A 19,678-nucleotide genomic window follows, 5' to 3' on the forward strand; every position below is an offset into this window, starting at 1 on the left:
GTAATAGCCAGAACTTGGAAGCAACCTAAATGCCCCTCAACTGAAGAGTGGGTAGAGACAATGTGGTACAGTTACACAATGGAGTACTATTCAGCAGAAAAAAAACAAACAATGGAATCCTGAAATTTGCATGCATAAGGATGGCACTAGAAGAAACCATCCTGAGCGAGGTAACCCAGTCACAAAAAGAGAAACATGGCATGTACTCTCTCATATATGGATTTTAGACATAGATCTGGGGAGTGCCAGCCTACAATCCCATGGCCAGTGAGTCTGGGAAACAGAACCTTCATTCCGTGGCTGATGGAAGCAGAGACAGACTCCCAAGGCTAAGCACTGAGCTCAACTCAAGAAACCCAGTGACAGAAAGGGAGGATTGATGAGCAAAGTTGTTAAGACTGGGCTGGTTTAACCCGCAGAAACAGCTGACCTGACAAGGGTTAGCTCTTGAATTCCAGACTGATGCCTGGGAATCCAGCAAGGGACTGATCAAGACCCCTGAATGTGGGCGTCAGTGAGGAGGCCTAGGTAATCTATTGAGCCTCGGGTAGTAGATTAATATTTATCCTGGGTATACAAATGGATTTGGGCTCCATCCAACAATGAGAAATGCACTCTCACCTGAACTCTTGGGGGAGGGCCTAGGCCCTGCCCTGGATGAAATGACAGACTATGGACACCCCCACGGAGGGCCTAACCCTCCCTGGGAAAAATGAAGGGATATTAGGGGGATTGGTGGGAGGGCACGGGAGGAAGGGAGGGAGATGGAGAAGAACCTGGAATTGACATGTGAAGCAACCTTGTTTCTAATTTAAATTTAAAAATAAAATTAAAAAAAGAAACAAACTGGTAGAGCCATACTAATATCTAACAAAACAGACCTCAAACCTAAATTAATCAAAATGGAAAGATTCACCAAGATGATCTTTCAATTCTTAATATCTATCTATGCCCCAAATAAAAAAGCACCCACTTTTGTAAAGTATTACTAAAACTTGGATCACACACTGACCCTCACACATTGATAGTGTGATACTCAATACCCAACTTTCACCAATGGAAAGGACATCCAGCAAAAACTAAAACAGAAATACTGGAGCTAATAGGCATTGTAAACCAAATGAATCTAACAGATATCTGCAGAACATTTCACCCAAACTCACTTCCTCCAAAATTGACCACATACTTAGTAACTAAAAAAGTCTCAACATACACCATAAAATTGAAATAACTCCCTGCATCCTATCAGACCACCACAGATTAAAGTTGTGGTTCAACAATAGAAAGCCTACAAACTCAGGGAACCTTAACAACTCTCTACTGAATGAAAACCAGCTCAAGACAGAAATAAAGAAAGAAATTAAAGATGTTCTTGAATTCAATAAAAATGAACATACAACATACCCAAATTTGTAGGTCACAATGAAAGTAGTGTTAAGAGTAAAGTTCACAGCACTAAGTGCCCACATAAAAAATATGGAGAGATCTTATAGTAGCAACCTATAGCACACCTGAAAGCTCTAGAAGAAGCAAACACACACAGGAGGAGTAGATGGTATGAAATAATCAGAGAGCTGATGAAATCAATAAATTATAATCAAAGAGTAAAATACAAAGAATCAATGAAATGAAGAGTTGGTTCTTGAGAAAAATCAACAAGATAGACAAAACATTTCCAAGCTAACTAAAAGACAGAGAGAGAATATCCAAATTACCAAAATCAGAAATGAAAAGGTAGACATACCAACAGACACCAAGGAAGTCAGGAGAATCATAAGGATATACTTTAAAAAAAAACCTGTACTCCACTAAATTGGAAAATCTAAAAGAAACTGAAAATTTTCTTGATAGATACCATTTACCTAAGTTAAATCAATATCAAATTAACAATATAAAGAGACAAGAAACACCTAAGGAAATAGAAGCAGTCATTAAAAGTCTCCCAAGGTAAAAGAAAATGAAAAAGAAAAGGTTCAAAGCCAGGCAGTTCAGAGTTATCCTAGTACCCAAACTACACAAAGATTTAAGTGAATTTCAGACCGATTTCCTTTATGAATATAGATGTAAAAATGCTCAATAAAATACTTGCAAACCAAATCCAAGAACACATCAAAAAAGATCATCCAACATGACCAAGTAGGCTATATTCCAAAGATGCAGTGATGGCTCAACATATGAAAATTAGTTAATGTAATCTACAATTTAAAAAACGAAAAGACAAAAACCACACGATCCTCACATTACATGCTGAAAACACCTTTGACACTCCTTCATGATAAAGGTCTTGGAGAGATCTGGGATACAAAGCACATTCATAAACACAATAAAGCAACATACAGCAAGCTGATAGCCAAAATCAAATTAAAGAGAAACTCAAAGCCATTCCACCAAATTCAGGGAGAAGATTGTCAACTCTGTCCATATCTATTCAACATAGTTCTTGAAGTTGTAGCTAGAGCAATACGACAACTGTGAGAGATAAAGGGAATACAAATTAGAAAGGAAGGAGCCAAAGTGTCATTATTTGCAGATTATATGATGATATACATAAGTGACCCCAAAAATTCTACCAGGGAACTCCTACAGCTGATAAAGAGTTTCACCAAAGTAGCTGGATACAAGATTAGCTCAAAATAATCAGTAGCTTTCCTATATGAAAATAACAAACAGGCTGAGAAAGAAATCAGGGAAACAACACTCTTTACAATAGCACAAATAGTATCAAATATCTTGGGATTATGCTAGCCAAGCAAGTGAAAGACATGTATGACAAAAACATCAAGAATTTGAAGAAAGAAACTGAAGAAGATATCAGAAGATGGAAAGATCTCCCATGCTCATGGATTGGTAGAAGTAAGATAACAAAATTGCTAGTCTACCACAAAAATCTACAGAGTCAACACAATCACCATCAGAATTCTTAACAGACCTTGAAAGGACAATATTCAACTTCATATGCATAACAAAAACACCCAGGACAGTTAAATAATCCTGAACAATAAACGAGCTTCCAGAGGTGTCACCAGCCAGATTTTAAGTTGCACTACAGAGATACAGTACTAAAAAACACAAGATATTGCCATAAAAACAGACATGTCGATTGGTACAAATTGAAGAACCAGACATTAATTCATATACCTACGGACACCTGATTTTTGGTGGAATCAACAGAGCTCATGGCAGAGCCTTCATGAGGCTTGTGAAGGAAGACACGGGTACCTCCTAAGAAACTGCAGCGTAATGTCAGATTTTAACAGAATCAGGTAATAAAGCCCACCTTTTCAACACTTGAGTTCCAGTCTGTAAAGATTTACAGCTAGACGCAGCTATTCATGGTTTTTTTCACTACAAATCTCAAGTACAATAAGCAACTTTAATACACTGGAAAATGCCTTAATATTGAAATGCAGTAAATGCTGGATCTACTTCACTTTCAAAAATGAACTCTTGGTCCTCTGTAAACTAGATATAAAAAAATTACAAGAAAGTACATCCATGTTCAAAGATTTAGGTTAGTTTTGAAGATATATGCCTTCATGTACTGATTTTGTTTTTTCAAACAGCTATAAGAAATAATTATAAAAACTTAGAAGATTCAAGGAAGACTAAAATTTACCTGTGTATTCTACTTGGAGATTACATCAACTGTGTCAACCAAAGGAAACCAGTAGATAAAGTTCAAGGACTCTGAAGTTTGGAACTGAAAGCATGAGAGGATTTAAAGATGTGGCATCGTAGTTCATGGGTGTGACTGTGGGAATGCTCTTCCGTGGGGAGGACATGCCCTGCAGGGACACAGTTTACCTGTTTTAGCTGCCATAGTTCTCAAAACTTCCCACTTGCTTTCATCTGCTTTTTGTTCATGCAAAAATATGCAAGAGCTTAATCCACAGCACTCATATTTCACACCAAACCCAACCCCAAACAGAGTAGCTCTGGAAGTAGTTCAGTCAATCTGTAATTCAGGATTAGCTTCCTGGCTGGTTCTTATCTGTTCATACACCAGTGATTACAACAAATTGTGTGTGGATTTAAAAGTAGAGCAAAGTATGTCTTACCATCCATATCAAAAATTAATTTGTAACGGCAGGATAAATACAAGCTACCAATGCCCAAGTTTGCAGGTTGATGATCTGGAAATATCTCATTGTGCCACTTCATTTTCCAATTAATTACTGAAATAAAAATGCAATGCAAATGTGCTCAAGTCACACTGTGTGAGGATGTCAACTTTTAGTAGAAGAGCCATTTCCTAAGAATGAGAACACTTAGGCACAGAATTGAACTAGATAGGAAATTTTCATAATAACCATTACACTAGGTTCATATTTAAAATATTATACTATTATACTTTAAAAATCATTTATTTGGCCCTCTAAGTTTACCTGAATTTAGGTAATGTTGAGTTACATGTGATAACATCTTTATCCAAAGATCCACCTTGAAAAGCATTTGACAAAAATCAACATCTTTTCTTAAGAAGGAAGTCAATGCATTAGAGAAGAAATGGACCTGAGCAGAGTAAAGACCAGCATTACAACCACGGGCTCACACCACCTTAGCATCAGAAATGTGTATTTTCCAATAAGATACCTACTATCTTGACTCTGTTTATCACAGGACCAAAAGTCTTGCCAGGGGACAAATATGAGACATCCTAATAGGAAAAGAAGAAGTGAAACTGCCTAGATTTGTTGATAACATTATTTTTATATAGAAATTTCTAAGGTATCTACAAAAACTTGCTAGATCTAATTATCAGATCAGGTGAAGTTGAAGGATATAAACTCAGTGTCCACAAATAAGTAACATTTATATTAACTACTAGCAGCTATCAAAGAAATTAAGAGGGAAGGGAATCCCATTCATAATAGAAAAAACAATGAGCAAAAACAATAGAGCAAAAAGATCTATAAAAATTTAAAAAGAGGGTCTGGTAAGATGGCTCAGTGGGTAGCAGCACTCGCTATGCAGGCATAAAGATCTTCATTCTGACCCTCAGCACCCACATAAAAAGCCAGGGATAGCCCAGCAGCTGGACAGGGGACTGAGGTACAGAAACAGATGGTCACCAGCCTAGATCCAGATTCAATAAGAGAGACCCTGTCTCAGCAGAGTAAGGGAAGAGATACAGTGTGACTCTTAATGTTCCTGTTCCAAACTCCATATGTGATCGAATGTGAGCATGCACCACAAATATATACAACACACATACACACAATTAAGGAAGTAAAGAGCCTGAACACAGAAAACTATAAAACATTAATAAAATAAAGAAAAATAGAGGTAAGCTAGAGAAATTAATACTATAAAAACCACAAGTTATCGAAAAAGTCAACATAATCATTACCAAAAATCCCAAAGACATTTTTCAAAGAAATGGTCAAAAATTTTTAAATTAAAATGAATATGTAACTGACCCTGGATATACCAAACAATATTAAACAAAAATAACAAAGCTGGAGGCATTCCATTCTATTTTAATATATACTATAAAGTGATTATAATAAAAACAACATAGTATAATATGAAAAACCCCACTTTTTAAAAGACACACTGACCAATGAAACAAGACAGAAAACTCCAAGAACAGACACACATATTTGATCAACTAATTTTCTTCAGAGTTGGTGACCAAACTCAGGGCTTTATATTTGCTACACAAACACTCTACCACTAAGTTGGAAGAGACAGAAGGAGTAGGCCTAGCAGGATGACTACAGGCACCAACAGAGCATTATGTATCTCAAAATAACTAAAAAGGCAAGCTTCAAATGTCCCTACATAAACATGATGGGTAAGCTGGGTAATAGACATGCTAATTAGATTGATTTAACCATGCCCCGTTGTATACTCAGTATCAACACACCACATTTTAGCCAATAAATATGTACACTAATATTTGTAAGTGAAAATAATAGTCATGTTTTAAGCATAGTAAGATAAATAAATAAATTGTAGTTCTTTATTTAAAGAACCATTTCATAAGTGAATCACTTGTCCCTCGGTATTTTTTTTAAGGGAAGTTTCCTTAAAATAGTACATAGAGTTACTCCTCAAGCTCATTAAAAGGTAATCAAGAAATGGAAGTCTTTGAGTTTACGTTCCCATTAACCCGTTGTGGCCTCTGAAGACAAGTACCATGACCACAGCAACCAATGATTTGGGGCTCTTATGGAGAGCTATAGGGTCAAATTTCTAGCAGCCATCAGGCACCACAACAGGGACTGGCTTCTCCCAGCCACCTCTTAATGTAAACAACAAAGAAACCTGCAGCTTTGTAAACCACCCCCATCCCTTTTCACTCAGAAGAACACCGGACACATTGGAAGGCCAGCTTCCAGACTCCACTTCAGCGCTAGAGAGGGTTAGGATGAAATGGGATCCAATAGGTAAATCTCTGGGTACAATATTGAAAATTTCCCCTTTTGTGTCACTGCTAAAGCTGGCTGCTGCCTCCACCCCTGCTTGGAGCTGGCTGCCTGCAGACTCTAGAGCAGTTTTCAAATAAAATGATAAGTCTCAGATATCTTGAATAGAAAACAGAGAGTTGATAAAAACCAATCATGTCCACTCCAACCCAACTCTAGATAACACAAAAGAACTGTGGGGGCAGCTGGGCTTTTTTATTTTCTTTAAGAAATGATTTCTTTTTCAAGTTCAAAGTGATTTCAGAACCAAGATGCAGAAAATTAAGCCTCTTCCAAAAGGTTTAAAAGCTCTAGTATAATGTTGGCTCAGCAAACACAGAGGATGCTTTGCTTTCCAGCCTCCAGCCAGGGCACATTGTAAATAGACACATTTAAACATGTCTCCTGCAGCACAAGTGCATCCTGTTCAGAGCATACTTGAGACTTTGTAAGGGGGTGACAGGTTTTAAATGCAAATAAAGGTCACAGATTGATGCTACCACCGCCAACCTAATGGGAAAATTAATTTTTTTTCAAGATAAAGATACACGCTCCAGTGCTTAAGAAAAACCCACGGAGTCTGTTTAGGGGCATGGAATTTCTTTGTTGCTTTTAAATATTCATTTCTTACTATCATAAGCTATTCACTGTATTTCAGTATCTCCTGGAAGCCGTGCCATAAGGGATCCCTGGTAAGAAAGAGCAAACAGCTAGGAAAACGTTCAAGGGCAGAGTCCATGAATCTATTTCCATCCAACACTGAACAGATTTCACCCCGGCAACTCAGCAGCCCAAGATGTACAGTTCACCTCACCTCCCTAACCCTTATGCCCAAGCTCCTTCAGACTGGATAAGAAAAAATAAATGAGGAGAGAAACGCATAATCATTATCCCGGGAAATTTCAGGTCTCCTACCTACCCCCCTTAGCAAGTACTTCCTAATACTGCTGAGGAGCATCTCGGAATTCACAGGGGCCTACTGCGTTCCCTAGCAAAGCACGTACTGACCCACCGTTCATGCCACTGTAGACATTCCGGGGATGGGTTGCTGAGTCCTCTTGAGCCGGCCGTCGAAGGGTGCCCTCCCTGCTGCCCCCGCCACTGCCTCCACCACCGCCTCCATGTTTGTGATCAGGGCTGCCCCCATAATGTTGTTTGAGATGCTCTGGGCTTGTTCCCCTGGCTCTGGGGAGGTGCTCCAGGCTGCCACCAAGGGCATGCTTCTGAAGATTCTCAGGGCTCCCTCCACTGTGCCTGGCATGTTCCGGGCTGCCCCCTGGTCTGTGCTTCTGGAAATGCTCAGGGCTCCCACTCAATACGTGCTTGGGCAGCATTTCCGGGCTGCTCCCTGGATGTGGGTGCCTCTGCTGCTCTGGGCTGCCTTTGCATAAGGGCTTGTGGTGCTCTGGGCTAGGTCCTTTCAGTGCTTTGGGGTGATCTGGGGTTCCGGAAGCCCTGGATTTGTGTAGATGTTCAGGGCTGGTGCTCCTGTGTTTGGCATGCTCTGGGCTGCCCTCGCTCCGGGGCTTCTGTAGATGCTCAGGGCTGCCCCCACTGGCATGGTGTTTGTGGTGGTCAGGACTGTCGGTGCTGCCGGTGCTGGAGGTGCTGCTGCCATCACCCACATCCCGCACATAGGGTGCAGCGGAGGCCACCAGCTGGCACAGGCTGGCCTGGCTGTCAATGGAGCAGCGGCTGCCGGCGCATCCTGCGCCCTTCTCCTCATCCAGCAGCACACAGAGCTCCTTAAGCTCCATGTTCTCCTTCACCACCTCGTCCTGTTTCAGCTCCAGCTCCTTCAGCTTCTGCAGGTATAAGGCCACCTCCTTGTGCATCACGCCAGCTGTGTAGCGACCCAGTCTCTGCCACTCCCGGGACACCCTTTTGCCTTTCTGCCGGTCATCGTCCAGGAAACAGCACAGGTCCCTCAGTTCCTGGTTGTCCTCCTGGAGTTTCTGGTTTATGTCCTGAAAAGACAGATGGGAGTTATCTGGAGGCAGACAGGAGAGGTGGCATCGAGACCAGATCTCCCCTAGGAAAAGTCCCAGAACTGGAGAGTCTTTACATGGGTTCACAACCTGTGTGGGCCACGACCCCTTGGACAAACTTCTAGCTCTAAAAATGTTTACATTATGATTCATAACAGTGGCAAGATTACAGTTATGAAGTAGTAATAAAAATAATTCTATGGTTGGGGTCACCACAACATGAGGAACCATATTAAAGAGTCACAACTTTAGGAAGATTGAAAACCACTGATTGTCAGGTGAGAGACCACAGAAAGGGATAAGATTGCAGATATTGGTTATGTTAAATTGTAGGTACTGATTGTGCTCCCTGGGGGATTCTCTAACAGTTATAGTATTCAGTTTTCCACCCCAGTGTGTAAGGGACAACAATTATGATCCTTTTACAGAAGAAACTGGGCCTCAAGCAGTTTCATTCTGCCAGCAGTTCAGGAAGAGCCAGTAAGTTAATCAACAGGAATTGGTGTCGTACACTCCAGAAACACAGATGGTAACATGATGTCCTACACAGGTAATCCAGCAACCTGGGACTCTGCAGACAAGAGTCTCCACCGGATGTCAAGGCTAATCTAGGCAATACAGTGAGTTTCATTCCAGTGAGAGAAAAAGAGAGAAGAAAGGAGGGGTAGGGGAGGAGGAGAGAAGTAGGAGGGAAGGGGAAGAGAGATGAGGGGAGGAGAGGAGAGGAGAGGAGAGAAGAACAGAAGGAAAAAAGAAAATTGCTTGTGACTGTGGAGAGGCTCTGAGGCAGCATTTCTTAAAAAAAAAAACTGGTGTGAAGTTCTCAGAATCAACAGGGGATGAGCTGTACCATTCCCCCAACCCCCTAGGGAAAAATCACAGTGCCCCCTAGTGACATTCCAGTGTATTGTATCCACTCTTACTGGCCATACACACTGGGAATTCACCGAAGCTACTCACACTTAACATAAATACTCCTCCCCAAACTGCACCTGTCATCAAATGCCACCTCCACCCTTTATAAGAACACAGGGTCGTCCCCATAGCTCCCCCTTCATTGCCACTTCTGAGTCAAACAAATCTTTGGAATTTGACCTCTAAAACTTAAAACTTCTTACTCCTGCCATGAATTACTTTAGTAGTTCCCCATTGCCCTTAGGGGAGCTTCAAATGATCTGTCCACTTCTCCAGCATGAAGAGTGATTTATGCGTTCATTCACAAGGAGTTAGTAGCCACAGATTATGTGCTGGGTACTCGTGCAAATGTTAGGAATGTGTTCACGAGCATTCAAGAGGCTCTAGAACCTAAAATCCTAAGGCTTACACTTTGGTAAAAGGGGTATCAGAAAGCAAGCCTAGGTGGTAGTAACATTATGAAAAATGCTGGGGGAAATCCCTTCCCCTGCCTTCATCTGCAATCTTCTGTCTTCCCTCACCAACCCCAATACAAGCACTCTTTGCCAGGCTGGTCTTCAAAAAACACTTTCAGCATGTTGAGTCCCATGCGAAACACCTCAGGTACCTCCATTTGCCAAGAGAAAAATTAATAAATCTATTTTCTACCCGATTATGTTTATGCACCCCAAGTAGAAGACATCTCCTTCTTTGCAATATGAACTTACACAAAACAAGAGATTCCTCTGAGAAGTGTCCCCTAACACCATAACATTACCCAAGATGAGACAATGTTCCTATCCAGCGCTTAAAACATTTGGCATACTTGAGCATTCGGTACATATCACCTTTCTTATGTGAAAAGTAAATGGCTGACAACTCTGTCTATGCAACACACTTGCCAAGTTATGTTGCATGGACACATGGACATATACAGTAGGCACAATATATATTCATGGACACCTCAATTGATTAGAGCGCTGGGCCGATGGTCCAAACAAGCTACAGCTGTAACTATCGAGAAGGGATTCAGTAGAGTTTTCAGGGGGCCCTATTATGTTGGGATATACAGTAGGATGAGGGTGAGTTATGGCTTAATATTGATGCTTTATGGGAAATCAGGAGCTTTGGCTATTCAGAGAAAATAATCAATCTTGATAAACTTCAAAAGTTAATCAACAGTTAGTGCCATGGAGGTGTTTGAGATGAAGTTCAAGTTTTGTTGCTCATTGGAATGAATTTCCCCATGTAAACACTAGATGTGTCTATGCTGGGGCTGTTCTGAACTTATCTAGAACTATATATAATGCACACAACTGCTGTTATCATAGGTTTTTCCTTAAGACATGAAATGCAACATTCCAAAGTAGGTGGTCCAGCAGCATGGGCCCATTCACACATCCCATAGCTCCTGCTTCCTATTCCTATTCTTGAGAATATTATTTGTCTTCAATGTTGATCTATTTTCTTCGCCTCTGATGGAAACATTAGCAACAAGCTTGAACCAATAACCTTGTGATCTAGCTTCTTCAAATCTGGCACATTAAAATATAGACTTTCTTTTAAAAAATACTAGATGTTCTTTTAACATTTCCCTAGGCCACAAGATATTGCTCTAAGTGCCTAAAGTAGCCTTTTAAAAGTTTAAATCACTCAATATTTCAGCCCACTAAAAGCTGTATCTCTGGTACAAGAAGAATTGTTTTCATGTGGATCTTTGTGTTCTCTGAAGACATGCAGGGTTAAGGAGTACAGTGATTAGAATGAGGATGCCCCTGCCCAGGCTCAGCTATCTGAACAAGCCTCCAGTCAGTGTCACTCTCTGGGAGATGGAGGAAGTGTGGGTGCTCTGAGAGTCAAATGGCCTCTCTCTGCTACCTGTTGTGTCTGTTCTGTATTAGTTGGAGATGTGAGCTCTCAGCTGCCTGCTCTGCTACTGTGCCGTTTGCTGCCATGTGGACTCTTAGCTTCCTGGAATCATAAGCCCAAGCACACTTTCTTCTGCCATGTGGACTCTTAGCTTCCTGGAATCATAAGCCCAAGCACACTTTCTTCTGCCATGTGGACTCTTAGCTTCCTGGAATCATAAGCCCAAGCACACTTTCTTCTGCCATGTGGACTCTTAGCTTCCTGGAATCATAAGCCCAAGCACACTTTCTTCTGCCATGTGGACTCTTAGCTTCCTGGAATCATAAGCCCAAGCACACTTTCTTCTGCCATGTGGACTCTTAGCTTCCTGGAATCATAAGCCCAAGCACACTTTCTTCTGCCATGTGGACTCTTAGCTTCCTGGAATCATAAGCCCAAGCACACTTTCTTCTGCCATGTGGACTCTTAGCTTCCTGGAATCATAAGCCCAAGCACACTTTCTTCTGCCATGTGGACTCTTAGCTTCCTGGAATCATAAGCCCAAGCACACTTTCTTCTGCCATGTGGACTCTTAGCTTCCTGGAATCATAAGCCCAAGTACTTTCTTCCATAAGCTTCCTTGGCCAGGGTGTTTCATCTCAGCCACAAAGCAAGGGGCAAAATTAATATCATAAGGGCAAAAAAGCTGTTCCTGCTGAATTCCTCCAGAGCCGCTGGACCAGGCTCATCAGCGCAAGCCGATGGTTCTTAGTCCCTCACAGTATCAGCACTCTAAGCAATCCCCTTTCCCATGTCTTCTGGGGCCACTCTAGACACAGAGAATATCCACTAAGCCTTTCCTGAACATTACACTCTGCATGACCTTGAGAAAGCCTTCTCAACCCACTGCCCTCTCTGTATGTGTGTAATGTTTAACCCTCATGAAACCTCATATAGTGTGAAAAACCCCATTGAACAGATCAGAAGACTGAGGCTGAGAGGCCAGCAGTTTCCCTCATCTGACCAAACTGTACAATGGCATTTCCACCTAGTCAATTCAAAACATTTAGATATGGTTTTTAAAGTCAGGTCACAGGTACTGCCATGCCAATTATCCAACATTTACAGTTTTCAAGAGTTCCAGGCCCTCACAAGACCCCAAAATGGAATCACTTTCTTCCCATTAAGATAAAAAGATAAGATACCTATCATTCATTCAATCAAGCTGACTCACTGTGGAATCCAAGGAAGCTCCCATCCCAACTGATGAACAGAAGGGAGAAGGCCGACCTACGGGAAGAGCCTTCAAACCACAGTGCACTCACGGTGGACAGAAGGCCTGGGGTCTACAATGCTTACCTCAAGAAGGGAGCAGACTCTGCAACAGAAAGTGACCTGTTCCTGAGTCAGTGTGTGCTGTTAACATGGGCATGGCTATGTCAAGGACACTAATACCACAGTCCCATGGGATTGGCAAAGCCTTCCCTGAGTGAGGCTTTAAAGGATGGCAAAGCCTTCTGTGAGTTCAAATACGAATGCCGACAGTGTATGCAGAATACACACTGTAGCTGTCTCCCTTCACCAGGTGTTCAGAGCCTGAAGACTGCTCCCATACAGCCACTACTCCTGCAGAGATGAGACAAACCTTTCTCCTGTCCAGCTACATAGATTAACCTCACCTGCATGTGCACCTGTATGCAGAACTCTGCCTCCTTGTTCAACTGTATACAATAAGCACACCAAGCTTGAAGGGTGCTGTGGCTTCACACCTCCTCAGAGCAAGGACATCCCACCCCGCTTTATCCCAGCTTTTCTATGTGTGTCTACGTGTTGTCATTTCTCCATTCCCTTCCTCCCTATCCCTTCTCAGGGTTCTGGAACCCAAGGCATGAAAGAACATCATGATGACCGGCCTCCATCACTTCCGAACTGAATAAGGAAGTAGTCTACAAAACCTAGCAATTTTGGGCCATGAATCTAGACCTGGAAGTTTTCTACTTGGAGCAAAATTGCTCTAACCGAGCCAACTGCTGTTTCTCTAAATGGGGACACCGAAGACATGACCAAATAGTGTGGTCTCATACCACTCCCCACTCCCTGGTCTCTCGTGGGCCTTCACGTGGTGTACACAGCCTAAAAGAACTTCCAAGGATTTCTTAGTTGTTTACACAGTTCTTCGTCTGAGTGGAACCTTTAGGAAATTAGTGAAAAACTCTTCCAATCTGCACTGTGTTTCAAACCGTGAAAGAGGATTACAGAAAAGCATGACAAGCAAGGCCTATTCCCTGAGAAACCCAGCTCCTAGAGGCACTCAGTTCTACATGTATGCCGTCCTCTGGTGACAGTAACTACCAGATTTTATACTCAGTTCCAGCATCAAACCTTCCTCTACAATGCTGTGCTTCATTGTGAAGACACCCTTAGAAATTGATCTTATTCATGTTTTATTAATCAACAAAACAAGGATCTGAGAAATTAATTACAAAAGCTTGCCTCCCTGGAAGATAATTTAACCTTATTTCCAAAACCACATTCCTTCTATTCTAGCCTTCCTCTCATTTCAATACTCCATTAGTAATGAATTCAACGAGAAAAAAATTGGCTGTGGGAATATTCCTATGTGCACCCACTCTGGGGAGTGTGTGACACTGGGTTCGAACCTGAGGCAGTCATCTCCACTGGTGAGCCTGGAGCAACTGGCCCTTCCCATTCCCAGTACCCCAGAATCCCAGAGCTGGAGCGCTGGGGCAATTAAGGAACAGTGTCTATTCCCTGAGAATCCCAGAGGGCGAGGAGAGAGACTGGAACAGTTTGTGCCTGCAGGGAATTTGGTCCCTGGGGTTCCTACATTGATTTCGTTTGTGTCTGGCTTCCTATAAACAAAAGCAGAACAATGAGAGGAAGGAATACCAGGAGGCCCCCGGCAAGCTGTGAGCAGAGGAAGTTTGCAGTGCACAGCGGCAGGGCGGTTCCCGGTGGGTTTGCAGCAGCCTGGCTGGCACATTAGAGCTCTCCAAAGAGAAAGGAAAGTTCGTGGGTTTGGGGATAGACCTGGCTCAAAACCAAAGCATCACTAAGGACACTTAGCGGCACCTTCTACAGTGCCCCCCCCCCACGCTTAGTAAAATCAATGTGAAATCTGGAGTGACTGGCACAGGGAAGTAAGGCAACTCCGGGCGAGGACAACCTTAGCAGGCGAAGGAAATCACGGGGACTTGGAGGCAGAAATCACTCACCTGCACCCAGCACCTGGTCACACTCACATTGGCTCCTAGACTGCAACCCGATGCTTCTCTCCTGTTCCCACCAGCGATGCCCTTTCTTTGCCCTCTGATCACCAGAAAGCCAGTGGCGCGCCAGAGCAGCTGCACCAGACCCCTACAGGTGAAGAGGCCCTGGGCTCGCAAGCTCGCTAATTCTCCCACGGGGCATTATAACCTAATTCTTGATGCATCGACTTTCTAGGCTCTCAGTGCTCACCGTGTCGCTCCCTGACTTCTGGCATCCTTGGTTCTTGCTCCCCTACTCTCAGAAGCATCGGAGAAAAAGCCAGATGCCGGGAAGTCCCCACGAGAAGGCGGAGGCAAGAGGCTCCAAAGTTTGGAAAACTTTCTTCGGGACTAGAGATGGGGACAAGGGATGCTACTGGGAGAAAGGGAAAGCTCACCTGTTGACCGAGAACGAAAGTTTAACTGCCCCCCTCCAGATCCCTGCCCCGCCCAGCCCGGCCTGCTTGCCAGGCCCAAAGCTCACCTTGAGCCCTCGGATCTCGCCGAGATGTAGCTGCAGGCGGCGGTTGACCTCGCGAATGAGGTTGCTGTGGTCCAGCATCGCGCTCACCTTCTCGGCCTCCGCGCGCCGCAGGCTGCGGATAAGCTCCTCCTTGCTCCACTGCAGCAGCTCTTCGTCCGTCACTTTAGACAGATCCTCCACTCCCGGGGCTGCCGACGCGCCGGCTGGAGCCGAAGGACAACTTTCGGCCGCCGGCCCCGCGCCTGCAGCCGCCTTCGACATGGTATCGGTGAGGCCTCAGGTGCGAGTGGGTGGAAGAGGCAAAGCGACTGGCGAAGGCGCGGGCGCCGCTGGGCGGCCTCCGCCCACACCCCTGTGCGCTCCGAGAGTCAGCGGCACCGCCCGGGGACCACTACGTAGGGACGGCGGGGATCTCGCTGCGCAGCCATCCTACCTCGCCATCCGCGCGCGCGCACCTGCCGAGTCCCAGGGCCCGACAGCCAGGCGGGGGTGGCTGCAGTGGTCCATCCCAACTCCGCGCAAGTCCATGGTGAAGGGCGCCGGGGAACCGGAGCGGGCGGGGACACCCAGAGGATTCTGCCTCAATCCCCTGGCCTCTCCTCTGACCAGATCCAGCGAGTCCTCCCCCACGATCTGTCAGACACACGCACACGCCCTTCTTCTCTCCCCCTTGCTCAGCACGAGGCTCCGCTGCTCTCTTCGCTGCCTAAGGCTTGCTGAGCACCCGGCCTTCCCGGGAAGGCTGGAGCACGCTGTGCCGCTGCCCTTCCCCAAAGGCTGGCCGCCGCCGGCTGGCTGTGGTCCTCCCGCCACCGATTCTAAACTGTTCTGAAAAGCCTTGGGTTTTCAGAGCCCAGCGGAGGAGGAGGGGAGGGTTGGAGAGCGGCAGGAGGAGAAGGCTGCGCCCTGGGCGGCCGCATCCCGCAGCACCTCCGGTAAGGGCCAGAAGCCGCTGCCGCTCAAGCTGCTTCCTGGGACCCAAGCACTCGGTGCTGTGCTGCTGGGATGGCTGGGGCCGCGGCTCCCAGAGCGCAGGGGTGCGGGTGGGGCTGGAGTCTAGAGCAGGTGCGGAGCAGGAGTCGCCGGGGCCTTTCGAGGCTCGAGCGCGCCACCAAGTGACTGAAGGCGGTCCCCTCCCCTCCATCTCTGCAAGCCAGACTAGTTACCAGGCAGGGAAGTCGGCTTGCTGACCAAAATGAGAGACATTCCATACTTGGAAGAAATGGAGATGCAGAAAACGCCAGTGCAAGACCCTTGGAATAATTAGCTAGCTACAATTCAGGGAACTGGAGAAGAGGGAAAAACCCTGTACCCAAGGTCACGAAATCCTGAAGCTCGGAGAAGCAGGGGAAAGGCCCGCTGAACCCAGCCAGCTCTTTGGGAACATCCACCCCACCCCCAGGCCTTTGTTTTCTCACCTCCTTGTAAAGAACAGGGAAGTGCTGGGCCTTTTAAATTTTCATTTGAGAAACATCAAGGCCTTTAGAAAACAAAATAATGTCTGCTTCTTCTGGTGCCTGGATTTTAAGGTCTGCACACCCCCTACCCTCTGCAAAACAAGGCTGTCCCATAGACAAGCTGAAATACCAACCAACACCAACCGAACTTTCCACCTGTGCTGCAGGCTGCCACAGGCTGGACTGGCCTTGTGATGGCCTAACCAAAAGGAGACTCCTTGGATTCTATGAGTGGGCTAGCCTCTGGTTAATTAGAGTGCAATCCTTCTGAGCAGGAAATAACTTGTATTCCTAAAGCCCTGCACAGACCCTCACAATGTCATTTCTGGGAAGCTGATGGGACAGGAAAATTACAAAATCACTTACCCTATCCCACCCTGGGCTCCCATCACCAAGGATATCAGTCACGGTCCCACCAGAGAGGCAGTGTGTGTCCTCTTTAAAGCTGCCACCTTGTCAAAAGATGATGAGTTGGAGACTGAGACTTGCCCCTGACCAAGAAAGACATCCCCCCACACCATGCAACTGACTCTCCACAGGCTTCTTTCTACACGGTGGTGGGTGGTGCTTGACCTCTCTTCTCACAGCACATAAGTCCTCCAACTTTTTCTCTGACACTCCAGGAACTAACTCTCCTCCCCACCAACCTTTGGTCAGATTTGCAACCAGCATTGTAATTAAGGGAGAGGGTGGCTCCTCTCTGCAGTCTGCCTAGAGTGAAGGAGCCCACTGCCTGCCTGCAGGAGGTCACTCAGCATTCTCAGACAGCTAGCCCAAACACAGCTACAGCGCTTCTCACAGCTCACCTCAGTGTACAACCATCCCACCCTTTCACCTATGGTAACTTCTCCACTCTCTCCCCTGCTGTGATGGGCGGTCTTGACTACACCCCTGTAATTGTCATGATATTTCCCCATCTCTCCGATAAATGCACAGAAGGTTTTCAAGATGGTGTCTCAGACCACTTTGGGGATGGGAAGGGAAAAATGCAAGATGGAGAATTATGAGTCTTGCTACTTGTTCGTGTTGTGCCCAAACTCTGAACCCCAAAATCACCAAGAAACCTGATCCGATGCAAAAGCAAAGAGTCTTTAATTTTATGGGTTAACTCGGTTCCCTCTGACACAGTGGGTGGGGCAGGAAGGACTTCAAGCAGCAGTGGGGCAGGGAGTATATTGGGGTAGAGCAAGGGGAGTGTCTGGGTGTCTGCCAGGGTATAGCAACAGTCTCAGGATTGGTGTACATACAGGCTTCAGCCACCTGTTCTGTGTTGATTGGTCAGCTGCAGCTGCAGGAAGGTTGCTATGCCTGGAGGCCTTCCTAAGGTGGTTGCTATGCTCTGTATTTCACTGTTATCAGTAAAGTACAACCAGAGCCCGCCAGCTAACTTCTGATTGGTTCCTTACTACATGGAGGGCATCTGGCTTCCTAGTGACTAGGGCAAGGTTGGGCAAGGTCAGGAGCTCAGCACATGGTGCTGAGTCAACAGTCTACACCTTGCTGGGTCTTTTCTGCATCCTGTCATGCAGGGGCTGGGTGAGGGTCTTAAATTAATCCTCTGGAGTTACTGGCCCTTAGGCCACCATGGAGATGAAGCATTTAAATACTGTCATGATGACTCTGAAGTCAAGCCCATTGATCACAGTGCCCAGGGCCAGCTTCTTGTCTGAGCCTTGGACCTACCATGGCATTTACCCCGAGACACCAGCTTTCTCTTCAGGGTTCGTGGCAGGCTTATCTTTTGTCCTTTCCACTCCGGTGTCATGTGTTCACGATCTTTAGCCCCCTTCATGAGGTACACCAGGTCCCACTTGTACTATTGACCCCTAACCTTAAATTTCACAGACTCCAGAACTGTGGGGAAATGTCTAATGTCTGTTAAGTCACCCAGTAACTGGACAGCCAAGAGTGTCTTCCCTCTGTGTACCCCTTAGCTCCTTGAAGAACAAGATCCACTTCCTAATGCAGAATAAGCTCTGAACTTTAAAAAGAGGGATAAGAAGAGGGTGAAGGGAACAAGATTCCCAGGGGCCTTCCTTTTTCCAGGTTCTTCTATTCTCTCTGTCTGAATTATCTTACAAACCACAACATGTGCACAAGTCCTCTTAATTTTGAAAATATTAACTACTGTTAAGTAAATAATTGTTCTATGGGGGAAGCTGGAAAAGTGGTACACACTTAAAATTTTTTCAGGATCATTTAAAATTAGGATAAAATGTGGCAATAATCTGCAACATGCATTCAGTTGACAGGGTTTTTGCTAATAGTGCCAGACAAAAGCAATCTGCATGGTAAGACAGGAGAGATCTCGCTGTATCTTGTGTTGAGCCCAGTAACACAGGCAGCTATAGAAACATCCTGTCTGTTTCATCAAGAGCCAATTTATCAGGAAACATTCAACCCAAATGCATTGCTGTTCACCTTTGACGCCCAATTCTGAGTCCAGAGTTATGCCCTCCATGTCTGATGGACTGTACTTTCTAAGACCATGAGCCAAATAGCCCTATCTTCACATGTTTCTTCTTGCTAGATATGGTCACAACAATGCAGAAAAGAATACAGCTTCCCGTCCTCAGTCTCAACCACACTGGTAAGAGAGAGTCTGAGACCGTTTCTCAGAGGACAAGGAGGAGGCAGTGAGACCACAAAAGCTGGGGCTGGAGACTTGAAGTCTCCTCCAGTCTCTCTAGTAGCTCCTAGAAGTCAGAAGACAGAAACAGATACTGCCTGGAGCTTTCAGTGGAACACAGCCTCCTGCTACACAGATTTCAACTCTGTAAGATTTGTTTCAGAAGCCTGGCTTTCTGTGAAAAACTACGTTTCTGTTATTTTTAAGCCAGTAGGTTTGTAGTCTCTACAGGAAACCAATAGGATACCACTTAAAACAAGGCATGGCTGAGCTTTAGTTACTACTGTCTGCCTGGCTCTACAGCAAGTGAATAGCACTCATCCCACCCTATAGCCTTCCTTTTTGGAGGGCAAGGATCTCATTCATCAATTGAATCCTATACCACATCTGGCAAGTAAAGCATGAGTTGCAGAAGCTTAGTAGAGGTTGTTCAAATGTGTCTGGAACTCAGTCCTTGGGGGAGGGGCATCTGTGCTCTGATGTGCACACAAAAAGAGCACGAAAGGAGGGCAGCTTCCTGAAGGGATCTTCCTATGGGAAAACAGCAGATCACATACAACACCGCAGCCGTGCCTGTAGTATTTCTGAGAACCCATATCCTTGGTAACAGGGAAAAGAAAGCTCTAAATGCACTATCTGGCCTGACCTGCAAGGCAAAACCCCTGCAGAGCTCACCCTCTGCTGCTTGTCCTGAGAGCT

The 19,678-nt window shown here is 45.1% G+C and overlaps 1 protein-coding gene across 5 annotated transcripts in view; it reads right to left on the reverse strand.

The window, feature by feature from the left end:
- The window catches only part of Ccdc85a (coiled-coil domain containing 85A), a 209,102-nt gene extending 193,159 nt beyond the window's left edge, over positions 1-15,943 (reverse strand). For 3 of the 5 annotated variants that reach the window (XM_005070357.4, XM_013113616.3, XM_013113615.3), the window contains exons 1-2: positions 14,894-15,941; positions 7,423-8,377 (exon numbers count right to left, since the gene is read on the reverse strand). In XM_005070357.4, coding sequence (XP_005070414.1) covers positions 7,423-8,377; positions 14,894-15,154 — 1,216 coding nt within the window. In that variant the 5' untranslated portion in view covers positions 15,155-15,941. Of the gene's footprint in view, positions 1-7,422; positions 8,378-14,893 lie in introns of all 5 variants that reach the window. The other 2 variants (XM_013113614.3, XM_005070356.4) reach the window with 2 other exon arrangements.
- Positions 15,944-19,678: the final 3,735 nt, after the last annotated feature.

Source organism: Mesocricetus auratus, unplaced genomic scaffold (genome assembly GCF_017639785.1).
Source record: "Mesocricetus auratus isolate SY011 unplaced genomic scaffold, BCM_Maur_2.0 Super-Scaffold_100029, whole genome shotgun sequence".
Taxonomy (NCBI): Eukaryota; Metazoa; Chordata; class Mammalia; order Rodentia; family Cricetidae; genus Mesocricetus; species Mesocricetus auratus.